General features: G+C 52.2%; 1 protein-coding gene across 1 annotated transcript; it reads left to right on the top strand.

The window, feature by feature from the left end:
- Window positions 1-2681: 2681 nt before the first annotated feature.
- Tlx3 (T cell leukemia homeobox 3) lies at window positions 2682-5484 on the top strand. Its single transcript, XM_021178113.1, has 3 exons — window positions 2682-3225; window positions 3584-3827; window positions 4748-5484. The coding sequence occupies exons 1-3, from the start codon at window positions 2805-2807 to the stop codon at window positions 4956-4958; spliced, it is 876 nt and encodes a 291-aa protein (XP_021033772.1). The 5' UTR covers window positions 2682-2804; the 3' UTR covers window positions 4959-5484.
- The last annotated feature ends 11882 nt before the right edge of the window (window positions 5485-17366 follow it).

The raw sequence follows: 17366 nt of genomic DNA, 5'->3' as shown, positions 1-17366 counted from the left end.
GACTCACTAGGTGGCTTGTTAGCCGGCTGCTCAACCCCACCCAGAGTTCCCGACCCCAGGATCTGAGAATGCCAAGAAATGGCCTTAGAAAAACAAGTGCCAAGTGCTGCTGACTTTGCTGATCCAAAGACGCCCTCCGCTCCCCTGACCTAGACAATGACCTCTCCCCACACCCCCACCTACCAATCTACTTCCCTTCTTCCTTTCCCGGGATACCCTCCTTTGTCCAAGAAAGAATGGACCTGGAGCTCCTGAGTGGTGAGGCAGAGAAAGTCCTCGCCTGGGGCCCCAGACCAGTGCTTCCCACTGGACCTGCTCCCGACAGTGAGTTTGGTACTGTTTCTCTGGTACACACAGAAACTGAGGCACAAGGATGCTCAACACAGTAAAATGAGATGTTTCTACACATACCCCGGAGGCACTACTGACCATGCCCCCCATGTCCTGGTCATCTCGTACCATTGGACCCTTGTGCTACAGTCTGTTCGGTGGTTTTTCAGCTCCCGGAAGTGTCCAGGCCTGGAACCCAAGGCTCTGGGCAGGCAGGAAAGTAGATGTGAAGCACCCTCAAGTCTGACCATCAATTCCCTCAGTGAAAGCCCTGTCCTCACTGGGTGAGTGGGTATTTAGTGCCCACCCCACCACACAGTGTTCTCAAGGATGAGAGAGTCACCTCTGTCCTTAAAGGCGCTATTATATAATCCAGAGTGTGGACCCGTGCAAAATTTCTTATGGGCGCTTCCAGGGATCCTATCTCGTTTTGTTCCCATGGCCGCCCTGTGGGTGGCTAGAACCCTCTCTGTTTTACAAATAAAGCAAAGGAGACTGGATGGGGGGCAGTGGGAGCCAAAAGCGGAGCTCCAGCAGCAGCCTGCTTTAGAAGAGAGAGCCTCCCGACTCTCACGCCCAGAGCCAGCACAATGGTATCTCTCCTATCTAAGGGTCCTTGGCCAGGGCCAGGGCATCCTACACTTGTCAACCTCAACATTTCCAGGCCTCCCTGTCCCAACCGAGCACAGTGGTTCTGCCAGAGCCAGCAAGCTGCCCAATGTCAGACAACTGGCAGGTGACCTAACTGCCCACTAGAGCCCGAGTCATCCATATTGTTGAGAGCAAGGAGACTGACTAGGGAATCAAACTCCTGCTGCCTCCTGCCTGTGCTCTGACCCCATTGGGGAAGAAATCCACCTGTCCAAGATACCTCTGCAAATAAAAAACTACCAACAAAATGAACACCTACCACCTACCATAAACATATGCTGGGTGTGGGGGTGGGAAGGGAGCCGAGCGATGTGCTCTACCTACTAAGTGTAGGGCTCTATGCTCTTAGCACTCTCAATATCTCTCTCACAGTGCTCGAATACACAATGCACGCTTTGCCCCATTTTACAAATAAAAACCTAAAGTCTAAAATGAATTTCAAACTTACTGAGCTATGAAGTGGCCCGCCCAAATCTACACACAACTTCTGACCAACATCACAAGCATGGCTTGGGGCTTTCATAGTCAGGGAACCAGAGGAAGAGGCCTTGCCGCGAGTGTAGCGCTCAGAGTTTACAGCCAACGACTTTACAATCGGCCGCTAAGAAATGACTCTGGGTCTCACCCAGACCGAGAGAAAGGTGACCGCTCCCCATGTGGTGCTGGCCACGGTGTTACCGGGCTAGTGTGGACATTCCCGAAGGTGATAGCAGATCCTAGGGTGGTCAGCGTCTGGACTGAACTGCAGCCGGTAGGAGCTCGCTGCTCAAATTTCCAAAGGAAATTTCTCCATCTGCTCTAGATGGGAACCGCCCCCTTCTGTGCCACTAAGGACTGAGGTCCCCAAACCTGCGTCACCTCGGAGGGGTCCCAAACCAGCGACCATGGCCCTAACTATCCCGCAACGAATTTCAAGGGGCTGTATCCCAGCTCCCCACCAGTTGACCTCGGGTCCCTAGTCCAACCGGGCCCGTACGCGTGGGCACCTGCAAGTCACCGCTCAGTCCTCCTGGCTGGGGCCAGGAAGCATCTCCAAAGTGTCCGCGACGCCTCGTTGGAAGCCCAGGCGAGGACAAATTCTCCCCACGCGGGTCGGTGTCCTAGGTGGCGTGGAGAACGCTCCGGTTCTCCCCTTGTTCCACGGGTGGACAGCGCCGAGCTTGCACCCCACAATGCTACGCTTTCGTTGCTCCGAAGGAGGGCGAACGGCCCGATAGGCTTCCGCAGATTTCGTAGGACCGTTCTTGGGTTGCATCTCTGCTGTGGCTGAAGATTCATTTTGTTTGGGGTTTACGCAGATGAAAATATTTAGAAGACAACGAAAACCCCCGCGGCAAAAGGCCATTTCCCCAGCAGCGCCTACAGGCGGGTGCGGCGGCGGGAAACGGCCGAGCCCGGAGCGGGGAGCGTCTGCTAATTGCAGCTTCGTTAGATTTCGGGTTTGAGAAGCTGCGGTTCGGGCGCTAATATCCGCCGCCCATTATCCCGGCTAATAAATTTGACCTATTGTTCGTTTGTTAAAATGATGTCACCTTGGAACAGTCCCTAAGCTCCTATTTCCATGAATTAGGCCTTTATTGAAAGCCGGGAGCCAATGAGAGAAGAGAGGCTTGTTGATCGCAGCCAATGGCTGCGGCGGGAGAGGAATTAGCAGCGGAAACTCCAGGTTCGGTTCAAGAAAGATGACACAGAGCCTGTCGGGCCCGCGCACTCTTGGCAAAGTTTCAGTGCGACTGGAGGCGCCGGGCGCTCCATGGCCGCGCCGTAACGGGGACCCAGCAGCCTCCCCGCCCAGCCCAGCCCAGCCCTTCCGCCCGCCCAGGATGGAGGCGCCCGCCAGCGCGCAGACCCCACACCCGCACGAGCCCATCAGCTTCGGCATCGACCAAATCCTCAACAGCCCGGACCAGGACAGCGCGCCCGCCCCGCGGGGCCCCGACGGCGCCAGCTACCTGGGAGGGCCCCCCGGGGGCCGTCCGGGCGCCGCGTACCCGTCTCTGCCCGCCTCCTTTGCGGGCCTCGGCGCGCCCTTCGAGGACGCGGGATCTTACAGTGTCAACCTAAGCTTGGCCCCCGCCGGCGTGATCCGGGTGCCAGCGCACAGGCCGCTCCCTGGGGCCGTGCCGCCGCCTCTGCCTAGCGCGCTGCCCGCTATGCCCTCCGTGCCCACGGTCTCCAGCCTAGGCGGCCTCAATTTCCCCTGGATGGAGAGCAGTCGCCGCTTTGTAAAGGACCGCTTCACAGGTGAGCAGAGCGAGCCACCAGGAGCCAGGCCTCGGCTCTCCGGGGGCCAGGGGCGCCGCGCCCTGTGCACCCCACTCCCAGGATCGATTCCAGAGGCCCAGGCATGGCGGAGGCCTGGGCACCCAGGGCTCGGGGCGGCTATGGGGGGTTGAAGGTAAATCGGAGAGTTACGGGTCGGGGGAGGGGGGAAAGAAACCAACGTCCCGGGGAAGGGGGGGGGGCGTCCCTGCCTGGCTTGACGCTGCGGAGGGGACTCGCGGGACGAGCTAAATAGTGGAGCACTGTGTCCCACGGGGCTCCACGTGCGGCCCGAACGGTGGTAGAGCTGGGCTTCAAGGGGCCTCATGTGTCTCTGCAGCGGCGGCCGCGCTCACGCCCTTCACCGTGACCCGGCGCATTGGCCACCCCTACCAGAACCGGACGCCGCCCAAGCGTAAGAAGCCGCGCACGTCCTTTTCCCGGGTGCAGATCTGTGAGCTGGAAAAGCGCTTCCATCGCCAAAAGTACCTGGCCTCGGCCGAGAGGGCGGCGCTCGCAAAGTCCCTTAAAATGACGGACGCGCAGGTCAAGACCTGGTTCCAAAATCGGAGGACCAAGTGGCGGTGAGAGAGGCCTGGCCCGGCCCACCACGCACCTGCCCTGCACCTGCCCCGCCCTGCGCGGCAGTCCAGCATCACGCCCTCTCCTGTGCTAGCTCCTACCCGCGCCCCCTGGACCATGCATCGCCCTTCTTTTCCAGATTTGTTGTCCTTTCTTCCCACCGACCTGTATCCCTCTCGCCATCTCTCCCACGCCTCGGCGTCTCCATTTTCAGGCCCATCTCGCCAGTGTTTTGTTTCGCCTCCTTTGCTCGTTTGGGTTCCTCCCACCTGCCCCCACCACACACACCCCGGGCCTCCCACACTCTCCTCCCTCTCCCATTCTAGCCCACCCACTCGGATTTCGGATTGATGGCCAGGGCTGTTTTAGGGTCCTCTCTCCAACTCTGCTTTTTTCTTTTCCTTTTTTTCTTTTTAATACTATCTTTGCTTCCATCCAACCCGTAAACGACGAAGAAGCTCTATGTTCTAGAGAGGGCTTCAAGACAGTGCCTGGTAGACACCCCATCAGGTGTCGCCCAGCTGGTGGTGCACAGCCCGCCAGTCCACCGGTGGGCCCAAGTGACCCCATTGGCCGCAGGGCCAAGTCAGTTATATACTGCCCTGCCGCTCTTATCCCGCAGAGAGTAACAAAACACACACACACAAAACAAGATTTATTGTTGACAAAGCCACAAAATCCGGGTGTGCAGGTGGACTGGCGGGCAGAGTGCCTTCCCAGCGCCCCCGGGGTGCACAAACAAAACCCAGTGGTCCCACCCGTCCTCCTGCCCCGCGGACCTCGGGGCAAGTGTGTGCGGGCCGCAGGCGGCTTCGCGCCTCGAGGGGCCGGGAGGCTCTGTTCCCGGGAGGGCTGGGGCCCGCTGGTGGCCTAGCAAACCCCAGTGCGTGACGGTGCTGTCCCTCTCCCTCCCCGGGTGCAGGCGGCAGACGGCGGAGGAGCGGGAGGCGGAGCGGCAGCAGGCGAGCCGGCTCATGCTACAGCTGCAACACGACGCCTTCCAGAAGAGCCTCAACGATTCCATCCAGCCCGACCCGCTCTGTCTGCACAACTCGTCGCTCTTTGCTCTGCAGAATCTGCAGCCCTGGGAGGAGGACAGTTCCAAGGTCCCCGCTGTCACCTCTCTGGTGTGAGCCACCGGCGTGCAACGTAGCTACGGATCGCTGCCCCCACCAGGCGGGGCGCCCGGGTCCCCCAGCCGGGCTGGGGAGGGAAGCTGGGCCGAGAAGGGTAGGGCGGCCCGACTCGCGTGGGTCTTGGGGCGCGCCGCACAGCGCCGGCCGCGGAGAGGGGCTGGGCCCAGGTCCTCGCGGCTGCACAATCCGAGCCCCCCGCCCCGCGCCCCGTCCCGCCCCAGGCCCGGGCCTGACAAAGAAGCGCCTTACGTTACTCCGCCCCGCACCCGCACCCCCGGGCTGGGCGCCTGTATTATACTTTGTACTTTTGCCCAAACGTGTAAATAATAAAAGTTTTGGCTTTTTTCTTTAGAAACCGGCCACCTGCTTCCCCTGCGGGGCCGCTGGAGGAGGGGCAGCCGACCCGGCGTCTGGGGGAAGCGTGTGGGGCCGGGGGCACCCAGCGTTTAGGCTGGATGCACGCCTCTCCTTTTCCGTTCCTTTTATTTAAGTCGTTTTATTTAATAAAAAGTTAGCTATTTCACTTAATGCCGCTTTTATTTCGTTTTCTTTCCTCGAACGCTCGGCGACCCCGGCCTTTGCGCCCCACCCCTTTGGCTATCGCTACCGAGCGGCGGTGTGCGCGGGCGCGTCCAGGTCTGCGAGCTGCACTGGTTTCGCCCCAGCCCGAACCCCGGCCCGGGGCCCCGCGGAGGATGTGCGGTGCAGGTCAGTTCCAGCCGGTCGGCCGAAACCGGTTGCCTGTGGGATAGGGAGTAGACCTGGGACCCAGCCGCGCGCTGCTGGGAAAGGACTGTTCTGATCTGAGCCGATTCTGAGTCCGTCCCAGATGAAATTCACCCAGTAAGTGGGTGACCGAGCAGAGGGGAATGTTTTGCAGCCGGAGAGGAAATGCTGGACCTTCTCACAGCCAGATTTTGACTCTTTCCAGAGGCCCCCTGCCACTCAGGGACCCAGCTCTGAGGGATCTGGGCACCCTGAGAGCACAGAGCCGAGACCCAGTCCGGACACTCAAAGGCCTGGGGTTTAAGCAAACCCCTAGGTTGAGCATGACGTTATACAACGTCACAGCGATATTCTCTGCATCACTTGACAGAGGGGCCGAGAGTGCCCAGCTCCAGAATCCTAAGGCTGAGTGTGGCAGCCAGTTGCGTTGTCCTCTCGAATTTGCTGAACTTTGGAAGTTTTTAGATTGCGAGAGCAAAGCAAAGGGCCCCTTCCAACCACAACAAACATGCACCCTTCCTTGTCCCTTGTTTCCCATTCCCTTTATCATTCTTGTGATCTTTTAAAAACATTTTTTTCTATCTTCTGGCCTCTCTATTCTATCTCTACCCTATCGTCTCTTCGCTCCGTTTGTTCCCCTGCTCCGCGGATGCTGTTTGGTGTGTGTTGTTGCGGTTTCTTTCCTTTGCGGTTTCGTGCTTTCTCTTTACAATTTGTTCTCTGTTGGCTCTCATTTCTCCGAGCCCGTTTATTTTTCATGGCCATTCTTCCTCCCGATTCTACTTTGTTCTCTTTTCACTCGGTTTTTGTTGGTGGTGTTGGGTTTTACTTGTTTATTTTTTTCCTCTCCTCCCTTCTCAGAATCTCTTCGCCTCCATTTTCAGTCTTTGTCTTTCTTTTTTTTTTCCCTGTTCTTTATTTCTTCCGTTCCTTTCTCCTCCTGACTCTGCTCCCCGATAGTTCTCAGAAGCTAAACATTTGGGAGACAGTGTTCTAACCCCACCTCAGCAGCCCCACCAATCCCAATGTCTCTCTCCGAACCAAGCGCCACCCTGCGGGCTGTGGCACTTGGGAGTCTTCGTTAAAAGCGGGCTGCGAAGCCGACAGCCCTTGTGTGACTGGAGGTGGCAGGGCTTGGCTAAGAAACTCCTATTCCCGACTCCTGCCCTCGCTTGCACTTTCAAGCCCTTCTAACCCCGAAATCTGAGCCTCTGGGAATTTAACAGACAGCGTGGTAGAAACTAGGGTGACTCAGTCTTCGGATCTGTTTTCAGGACGTTTTCTTGAGCGGCTTTTATTCACTCTGCTAAGAAGCCCGGAGAGTTGGTCAGGCGGTGGGAAAGGTTTGCCCTTAGGCAGGGAAAGAGTCCTTGCCCGGGCAAGCAGCTCATCCCTCCGGGCTGGCGTCGCTTTCTGGTTCCTCCAAGATTTCTCTATTGCGCCGTAATAAGGTCTACCGTTTTCGTTTTTCTAAATTATTTGTATTGCTTTGACAGGGTCGACCTCGAGTCTTGAGTCTCTGGGGGCACACAAACACGTTGTCTTTTTCTCCCTCGCAGGCTCTTCCTATTGCACAAAGTGGGTCTGGTTAAGAAGCCCGCGGTTGGTAGTTGACCAGCCAGAGTTAGGTTGGGGGACTGGGGTTCCCTCAGTCCAATGCCAGCCAGCTCCTGGCCTCTGAGCCATTTGCCTGAACCAAACATTGCTGAAGTAGATTCCGGCTACCTGTCTGATTGAATCAGAGGACTAAACCGGAACTCACCCACGAGTGTAGGCCGAGGCGACCAGCTCACTCAGAGCAGGGTGGCCGCCCCCAGCGAGTGGGAGCGATTGTTGAGCCTCTAGGGTAGGTTGCATCTTCCACTCAAGACATGCCAAGTCTCTTGAAACCTTTTCTGCTATCATTGGGCGGAGTGAAAGGCAGAATTAGAAGCTGAGGGCATCGTTAAAGAACACTACTTGCGGTCTTCCCACTGGAAGAGCATTGGGTTAGGGTCTGGGATACAACCAGGGTTAGGCAAGCTGAGCTGAAGGAACAAAGCCTCTTAAACCCTGTCAGTGGCCTTCCGCGTTGCACCCATTTTACAGATCTGAGGCTGCCTCACTGGCCGAACTGGTAGCGCAAGGTTTCGAAACGGTACCTAGTGCCCACATGAGAAAAGCCATAACCAAGGCGACCAGGGACAAGGACAAAACCTTCAAGGACACAGCCAAGAGTTAGGTATGGGACTGAGGGACGCAAGGCCACCCGCCACATCAGATCCCTACAGAGGGAGCAAAGAAAATTCCTGGTCAGCCAGCCACGTCTCCAAGAGAGAAGACTGCACGGCTGAGTTTGGTCAGGGCGGGCTTTGCCAGCACGTTCACGCCTCGAGGTGTGGGTGTCCTCCCCATTTTACCCATGGATACACAGAGGCCCAGAGAAGATCCGAGGTTAGCTCTGGCTACTGTAGTCAAGATACCTGGACACTCTTGCCCAGCAGCAACAGCTCTGCTCAAGGCTTGGCATGGAGGCTGGGAAGGGCACAGAGCTTAGTGATCTGAAGGGTAGGAAGGCAGTCTGAGGCCTAGTGCATCCGCCCTAACACAAAATCCCCAGGTCTCTCGGTGCGGCTGAAGTGCCTTTCCACTCACGTTTGAGCGAAGGACAGGGTCTCAGAGTTGAAAGGACATCCAGTGTCTTGGCGCCCCCAGCCGTGCTTCCCGGGCCATTGTCTCTATACGTGAGCAAGCTAGGAAGCCACCTTGTGATAGATCCAACCCAAGCTGGGCAGCCTCTGTGGGAAGTGGGCCAAGCACAAAGGGCTCCAAATGGCTACCGCACCGCACCGGCTCAGGAACCGTCGGATTGGAGCTCCAGTTTAGAAGCCACAAAGTGTGACTCCAACCTCCTCACCCCACCGCAGAGACCTGCAAGCAGAGCAGGGCCTAAAATTTCCAGCAATGTCATTCAGAAGGTTCCTGGGAACCTACCCTCAAATCCTGATCTCCGTCTGGACTCAACTAAAACCGAGGCGGGAGAGGAGTGTTTGGTGTATGATCTCACATTAAGCAATAAGTGAAGATTTCTAAAGGCCTGGTGTGAAATTCATGCGCCCCCACTTTTCCAATCAGCACTCCTGTGACCAAGGTCTCAGCCGGGGTCCGTCTGAGCTCAGTCTGACAGACTCCTGGTGGAATCCACTCCCTTTCCTTGAGAATCACCCTGGCAAGGGTGGCGAGGTTCTGCTGTCCCGTTCGTTGTAGGTGGCCCTGTGTGAGTGACTTCTACGCTCTGCGCCTCGTTTTCTGACTCGGATAAAAATATTAGTCTACGAAGACTTTCCAAGAAAAATAAGAGCAACCGTGGTTTACGGTACAGCCGCTTATAAATTTGTCACAAGAATAAAGGCATTTAAAAGTACTTTTCAGTCTACGAAGACTTTTCAAGAAAAATAAGAGCAACCGTGGTTTACGGTACAGCCGTTTATAAATTTGTCACAAGAATAAAGGCATTTAAAAGTACTTTTCGTACAAAAATCTAACTGAACCACAGAGTTGCTTGTAGGGGAAACGGCAGGCATGGAGCAGCGTCCTCCAATGCTGACCGCACTGCCGAGGTGGGCACCTCAGACCTGGGCAGGGGCAGGCTTGCCAGTATCCTGGTATTGCCCCTACGGCGCCCTCGGTGACTGGACCTGACCCTCATTTCAAAAGAAACGGGTGTTGTCCTGTCAGACAGGCTGCATGGTAATGAGAGTGTTATTAAACCAACCCCTTCGGTGCGCTCCCCGTTGATGCGGAGAGAAAGCAGAAAGGGAAACTAAAGCTAAACAGAATATTTGAACACTTTCCCCTTCCCATCTTCCACCCTACATCTGTAAACAGTCTTGCATTCCAGTTCTGCCAGTAGGGAGCTGACAGGCAGAGAAGGCAAGGGACCGGCCGGAGACCCTCACTCTGACCCCTTAACTGTCTAGACTTCAGAGCCCGCTTTGTGATTCTCTCTGCCCTACCACCACGCGGTGCTGCCTATGAGGTCTGAACCAAGCTGTGAACCTATCCAACAGAAATCGTAGCTGGGAAAGCTCCTCACTAGACAGGTTTGTGCTGATCCAGGCTCCCCTGATTTTGAGAAGCCAAATCTTCACGTGGAGTAAAGGTCTCAGGGTAGCTTTAAAAGCTTGCAGAGAGGCCAGGCACAGCCCCGGATGCGCATGGCCGCTCCCAAGCCCTGTTGATGGGTGGACTCCTTTGGAAGCTCAGAAACTCTTGAAGACCTGGGACCTGGGTGAACAGGGATGCACTCTTTGCCACCTTCATCCCCCAGCCCTACCCCACCCTGATTCAAAAAGAATCCCCTCCTTGCTTTTGCCAACAAGGCGCTGCAAATAAGAACGACGGACTCCTAGGAAAGACTTTAAGAAGGCGGCTGGGTAGCTCCCTACGGGCTAGGTTCCCCGGGCAAGAAAACGTGGTGCTGGCTTCAGACCGCTTGAGTGAATATGCTAAGTAGCCCCGGGTTCGCATCTGCTGCTTGGGCACCACAGCTGGGGCACTTTTGTTCCTAGGACCGAGTGAAGATAAGGAAGATGGGGGTGGGGAAAGCAAAATGGAAACCCAACCCCGGGAGGACCTGTGAGCCCCCGGGCAGGGGTGGATTTTATTAACGCCTCCAGTTTCAGTTCGTTTGGGGCGGAGGAGTAAGGGGGGCTTCAAGCAAGGATGGCAAAACGCCAGTTCTCAGCTCTGAGAGCCCCTTCAGAATTGCAGCCACCTGTACCCTGACATGGTGGATGGGGAGGTGGGCTGTGGATGCCCAGCAGTAGCTGTGTTGTGGGTGCCTGTGCCATCTGACCAGCCCTCAGATAGCCTAGGTACTGCTGTATATAACCCCATTTTGCAGATAAGAAAACTGAGGGACACCGCAGCATCCCAGAGCCCCGCTGGTGCCAGGACATTAATGGAAGCCAAATAACACCATTTCACCAGCTTTATGCTTGAGGGGCCTCAGACCTCCTTGTTATTAAAACCGAAGTCTTTGTGTGCCTGCCAAAGGGAATTCTGGCCGCTTTGAATATCATTATCTTTCAGCAGCCCGGGATATAAACCAGAAAGTGCGGGTCTGTTTGTAAACATTATCCTGGGCCATCTTTACTAAGGCCTCACCATCCACTCTCTTTAGAGCCTCTTGAAAGCAAGTGGGGGTCCTGCTTCTTAGGGTTTGAGGGAGCCGAGGGACCTCCACTCCCTGGCCCACTCCTCCTACCACAGCTAAAACCAGGCTCTAGCAGAACCACGTGAGTGTGGATGCCACAGGTGGGGGCTTCGAGCCCAGACCTTTCTTTCCTTCCAGGTCTAAGGAAGAGTTGTTGCTCAGGCACTGACCCTCGATACACACACAGGACTCTTTACAGGCCCTGCTTTGAAAGGTCAGCTTTACAATTCAAGAGAATAAGCAGTCTTGTTCTGAGCATGGGCCTCTTGGTCTGCAGTCAGGACAACATTACTGTGACAGTCATTAACTAGCGGGCGACTTCTCACACCAAAGGTCTTATGTTGTGCTCACAGAGGAAAGAAAGCAAAGCTAGGGACTCACAGCCACAAGAGGTGGACTTCAGGAATCCAGGCCTGTGTGCTAGCACCCTCATTTGTCTCAGCTTCCTGTGCATAGCATCTCCCTGGAACATGACAACCTTCCAGAGCAGCTGTTGACTGACAATTGAAAATCCAGAGCCAGGCGGTGGTAGCGCACTCCTTTAATCCCAGCACTCAGGAGGCAGAGGCAGGCGGATTTCTGAGTTCAAGGCCAGCCTGGTCTACAGAGTGAGTTCCAGGACAGCCAGGGCTACACAGAGAAACCCTGTCTCGAAAAACCAAAAAAATAAAAAAGAAAAGAAAAGAAAGAAAGAAAGAAAATCCAGATTATTCTAAGGGAGAGAAGCTTGGTCCTGGTGCCTTTTGTGGTTTGTTCTTTTGGGTTGCTGAAGTTTAGCGCACTGTAGGTGCTCAGTGCATGCTTACTGAACAATAATTAATAGTAAGTGGCATTTGTAGATTACCTACTGTGGGCCAGGCAGTAGGCTAAGCATTCTAGTAAGTATCTTATACACTACCCTTGGAACTAGCCTAGGAACTCAGCAGACATTAATATTTCATTTTAGAGAACAGAAACTTAAGGTTTTGGAATATTAAAATACTTCCTGATATCTGATAGAACAGGACATAGGTTGAAATCTGGCAGCTTTGACTCCAGAGAAGAAAACTAGTTTGTGCCAAGCACCTACTATGTGCTGAGCTCTGGGCTCAAGATCACACTCAGTCCTTCAATAATCTTACCAAGGTCTAAAGCCCACTTTTTCAAACCAGGAGACAAGGGTCAGGAAACTTTCCTGCCCGTTTGCCCAAGGTCTGAGAACTGAAGCCGGCGCTCCTCCATCTAAATACCCAGTCCCTTTTAAAGCCAGCTTTGAAGTCTTCGATCCAGTCGGGCTTTCCGGGCAGGAGCAGCTGCAGGAGTGGGGTGGGTCCTACCCAGACAAAGCACAGCTTCCCTAAGAGCTTCTACTGGGCTCTGCCTGAGGGGAGGGAACTGGAAGTGTCTGGAGATGAGAAGGAACCCGAGAAATCAGAGTCGGGATGGGCAGGGGCTGCAGAGACTGCGCAGCTGGGGCTCTGCTGTTCCCCAATCCCTCCCGCCGCCTCCTCCTCCTCCGCCCCTCGACATTCCCTCCCCTTTCTCCACTCTTCCTCTCTGCTCCCTTTTCTCCTTCTTTTCCTCTTCCTCCTTATTTCCTCCCCTCCTCTCCTCCCTTTGCCCTCTCCTCCTTTCATCCCTCGCTGCACTTTCTGGAATCTTCCCCACCCACCTCCATCAGGGGCTTCTTTGATGAGGTCTCCAGGCCTTTTATACAAGTCATGTCCAAAGCTGAGGAAGTTGGCATCTATGTTACCCAAATACATCTGAGAATTTTGAGATCAAGTAAGATGGATTGCTTTATGGGTCCTCAACTTCATCAGGTGGAAAAGCCAAGGCCTTGAACCTGGAGTTATTAAATCCTGGAGGGCAGAGTCTAGTGTGATATCTTGGATTTCTTTCTTTCTTACACACACACACACACACACACACACACACACACACACACACGAGGCCAACCTGGCTGTGCACTGTTCCAGCGCCTATTACCAAGGCTCTGAGGTGATCAGCCAGGTGGTGAGCACTTAGTGGGTGGCTCTTGGAGTCTCGGTGACACGCCACCCAGAGTGGGAGATCCAACCCTTGAGCTGGTTGCCTGCACTTGGTTAGCTGAGGTCAGGGTCTATGGCTACCCTGCAAGAAGGCCCTGCGTTTCCTGGAGAAGACATTGAACCTGCACTGCATGTAGTTTAAAAGCAATTTGTCAGTGGTGACAATTTACAGAAATATATTCCTGTAGTAGCATCTCCCAACCGCTGGGATTTATGGCTTCATCTCCCGGCTTTGAAAGCACACTCGCATGCTCCAGCAAATGGGAAAATGTATGAACAATTTGTTGGCTCCTTTTTTTTTTATCAAGTTTCCCCAAATATGTAAACTCTGAGAGCGCCTTATTCTTTTTAAATGATCATTCATTTGTCTCCAGACTCTATCTTTTGGCACAATTTATTATTCTCTATTTCAAAAAACTTAAATGCGTTTTGCATATTAGCGCGTAACTCTTGCTCCTGTCTCCTCAGTCGTGGAAAGGACTGGATTGCTTTTATAAAGAAAAAAATGGCTAATAAAATTGGCCTCAGCACCATTGCTCTGCAATTCTTATGAACAGTAAAGTGGTACTTACCGTCATTGATGTTAAAAGCTATTTCTAAATTATGGTGCCATTTATTATCTCTAGTGTCCAAAGTAAGTTTAAATGATGCTTATAATTCATGTTTTACCAAATTTCCTTTTCCCCCCGAGGATACCTCTGATTAACTTATGCACATTAAAGCGCTTTTTAAATTCTTCTTTTATTGCTATTATGTTCTGAAAATCTCAGCGATTCTCAAAAATGGGTAATAAACTTGAGATAAAATGCTGCAGTTTTAGATCAATGCTGACATATCACTGTGGTGATTTCTTCAGAGCTAAAGTGATAACGCCTCATATTTACGGGATATATACTAGGTTATTACTACAGTATTACCATTTTGTTCTAAGATGAAATGAGTAATTTGCCAATTTATTAAACAGTTACATTTAAGTATTGCTTAGGACATTACCACCCCAGTCTGTTTACTTAGCTTGAAGAGTCACCATTAAGATACCCTGTTTATTTAGGTGAAATTTGTAATCATCACGCCTTCCATTAACCAACTTATTTTTCTGCAAGGCTAATTGTCTGGAAATGAGTTGTTTCTTATTTACTGTGCTGCATTCTGCTTAGCTGGCTAAAAATGTCACCCCAGCAAGAAGTGCTCAGGAAATTAATAATACATACAGAGAACAGTTTTAATTAGTATAATACCAAACGTTAATAAAAGATTTATGACGCTGTAAGAAAATTCTAACAGAACAGATCTGATCAGCTTCGGGCTGGGTTTGTCCAGAGGGTTTGCAGCAGCCATGCCCTCTATGGGAGGTCAGAGTGATTCCCCATCTCTGCAGGGGTTCCTAGGAGTATGAACTAGAGGTGGGGAGCAGGGTGCTGGGCAGGGAGCCCAAGCCAGGGAAAAGGCCTCGGGGCCTAGAAATGGGGTGCCAATGGTGGCTGCTCTTCTGCAAAGCTGGAGGGGAACCATGCAGTCACTTTCTGGGGTACCAGTGATCTTTGCTCTGAACTAGGACCAGAACTTTGAGAAAGAAGCCAGGCTGCTGTTAGTTCAAAAGCCACAGAAATCTGGACAGCTTGACACTCGGACAAAAGCCATGTGAAGCTTCTTGAGCTACCTGTTGTCTGCACACATACCTAGGTACACACACACACACACACACACATATCTGTTTTCACCCCAAGGCATGGAGAGTATGGTTTCCTCATCTAGCAGCAGGAGACAAAGTCTGAAGACTCAGCTGCAGTTGTAAGAGTCTACAACAGGGCAGTGGAGAGGTTTTGAACCCAGTGTGTGACAGCCTCCTGAAATGTAAACCCTGCTACCTGGTTGTCTGCTGCAAGGCTTCCTCATCATTTGGCCAAGTGCAGGTGCAGATGGGGACATTGAGTCGAGCAGTTAGCTCTTCCTATTGGCAGTGTTGTCTCTTCAAGTCCACACCTTTCTTGGTGTGGAATGATCTGGGAAGTACAGGGACTCTTTCCTGCCTTCATTAGATCAGTGTCTGGTACATAGTAGGCAGTTTTAGAAGGCCTTAAGGGACCAAAGGAAAAGGGAATTAAAAAATAATAGTGAAGCATTGCAGTGTGGACAGGAAAACCACCAACCCTGGCAGCTGCTGGAACTTGGGACCAGCATAGCACACACCCCACTAGCTGAGGTTTAAAGAGGTTATTACAGTCACCAGTTTCCAGCCCCCGAGGGTCAGGTCTCAGGAGCAATGAGAATCCTTTGTACAGTAAACTTGTTCATTTTTAACACACATAATAAAAACTGACCAAGCCACTGACTTTCCTAAAATTCTCCCCAACTCAAGACACTGCATCTCATGAGGCACTTGAGGACCAATGGCTCTTTTATCCATCTCTTGATTAAAAAGAAAAAAAAGACCAGCAAAAGTTCTTGGAAAGAACTGTTCCAGGCTATGTGACAAAACAGTTTGGGTGACTTCTAGAAAGACAAACTCAATGTCTAAGACCAGGGCTACCCCGAGGAGGGCCTAGGAGGTTCCCCTCCACCACCCTGCTTTTCAGGAATGAAAAACCAAACTGTGGTCCATCCCTGCAATGGACTACTACTCAGCAATAAAAAGGAACATAGGACCAAAACATGGTAAAGCATGAAAGGACCTTGAAATCATGTGCTATGTGAAGGAAGGTGCACATAGAAGGGCACACGTGGTATGATGTCACGTGTGTGAAATGTCCTGGATGGGTAGATCCATACGTGTGGATGGGAGAGTGGTATCAACAGAGACAGGCAAGGGGTGAATAGGGAATAGTTACCTAATGGGCAGAGGGCATTTTCTAGGTATCGAAGATTGCAAAACTTGATATTTAGTGATGACTGTGCAGTATCATAGAGGCTCAAAGGCCATGCATTAAAACTTGAGTGTTGATTTTAGTCTTCAGGGCCTGGCTGGAACTCATCACTCTCCTGCCTCAGCTTCCCAAGTGCAGGGATTAAAAGAATACACCTGACCTGATGTGATGTGACATGTTTCACCTCATTATACATAGATAGATAGATAGATAGATAGATAGATAGATAGATAGATAGATACATAGATACATAGATAGATAGATAGATAGATAGATAGATGATAGATAGATAGATAGATAGATAGATAGATAGATAGATAGATAGATCGCTTTTTAGGAATACCAGTGTCTAAAGCTACATATTCCCACCTTAGCAGTGACTGCAAGAGTGGGAACCCAGAACTGACCATTTGCCTGTCACTTTGAGGTGAGTCATCCAAAATCAGCTGTTCCATAGCTATGAAAACACTGGGGACATGACATATGCACCAGGCAGCGGGGGAGTTTAGCTACAAAACAGCTTGCATGTTACATGCCATTAAAACACGTGTATGCACACACACACAAGCATAAACACACACACACACACGCACGCACACACGCACATATGCTCACACACACACACAGCCAAATAGTGGTAGCACACGCCTTTAATCCCAGCACTTGGGAGGCAGAGGCAGAGGCAGGCAGATTTCTGAATTCAAGGCCAGCCTGGTCTACAGAGTGAGTTCCAGGACAGCCAGTGCTACACAGAGAAACCCTGTCTTGAAAAGCCAAACTTTCTCTCTCTCTCTCTCTCTCTCTCTCTCTCTCTCTCTCTCTCTCTCTCTCTGGAAAACTAGGAGGACACACAGGACAAACTCTGCAACAACAAGAGGCAGGAAACTGATGTTTCACAGGTCACAGCTGAGGGGAGGGTGCTGGTATGGAAGTTCACTCTGTGAACTGTGAGAAAGGGGAAAAAAAGCACTGAAGACTTTTTTTTTTTTTTTTGGTTTTTCGAGACAGGGTTTCTCTGTGTAGTCGTGGCTGTCCTGGAACTCACTCTGTAGACCAGGCTGGCCTCGAACTCAGAAATCCGCCTGCCTCTGCCTCCTGAGTGCTGGGATTAAAGGTGTGCGCCACCACGCCCGGCTGCACTGAAGACTTTTTGAAAGCACAAGAATAATTTTTTTTTTCAAGACAGGGTTTCTCTGTGTAACAGTCCTGGCTATTCTGGAACTCTATGTCAACCAGGCTGGCTTTGAACTCACAGAGATCCTTCTGCCTCTGCCTCCTGAGTTCTGAGATTAAAAGTGTAAGTCACCATGCCCAGCTTGGAGTGTATTTTTTTAAAAAGATTTGTATATTTATTTTATGTATATTGAGTACACTGCAGCTGTCTTTAGACACACCAGATCCCATTACAGATGGCTGTGAGCCATCATGTGTTTGCTGGGGATTGAACTCAGGACCTCTGGAAGAGCAGTCAGTGCTCTTAACCACTGAGCCATCTCTCCAGCCCTGGAGTAACTTTTTTGAGAATTGTTTTCTGCTATTTTCTATTATACTTTATGTGTGCCTGTATCTGTGTGTGGGGATGTAAACA

This window comes from Mus caroli, chromosome 11 (genome assembly GCF_900094665.2).
Source record: "Mus caroli chromosome 11, CAROLI_EIJ_v1.1, whole genome shotgun sequence".
Classification (NCBI taxonomy): Eukaryota; Metazoa; Chordata; class Mammalia; order Rodentia; family Muridae; genus Mus; species Mus caroli.
This window is presented reverse-complemented; position numbering and strand designations above follow the sequence as displayed.

Coding starts and splice junctions, on each gene's coding strand:
- Tlx3 (XM_021178113.1), top strand. CDS start 2,805: ATGGAGGCGCCCGCCAGCGCGCAGACCCCACACCCGCACGAGCCCATC. Junction 3,226..3,583: donor TGTAAAGGACCGCTTCACAG/GTGAGCAGAGCG, acceptor GTGTCTCTGCAG/CGGCGGCCGCGCTCACGCCC. Junction 3,828..4,747: donor AATCGGAGGACCAAGTGGCG/GTGAGAGAGGCC, acceptor CCCCGGGTGCAG/GCGGCAGACGGCGGAGGAGC.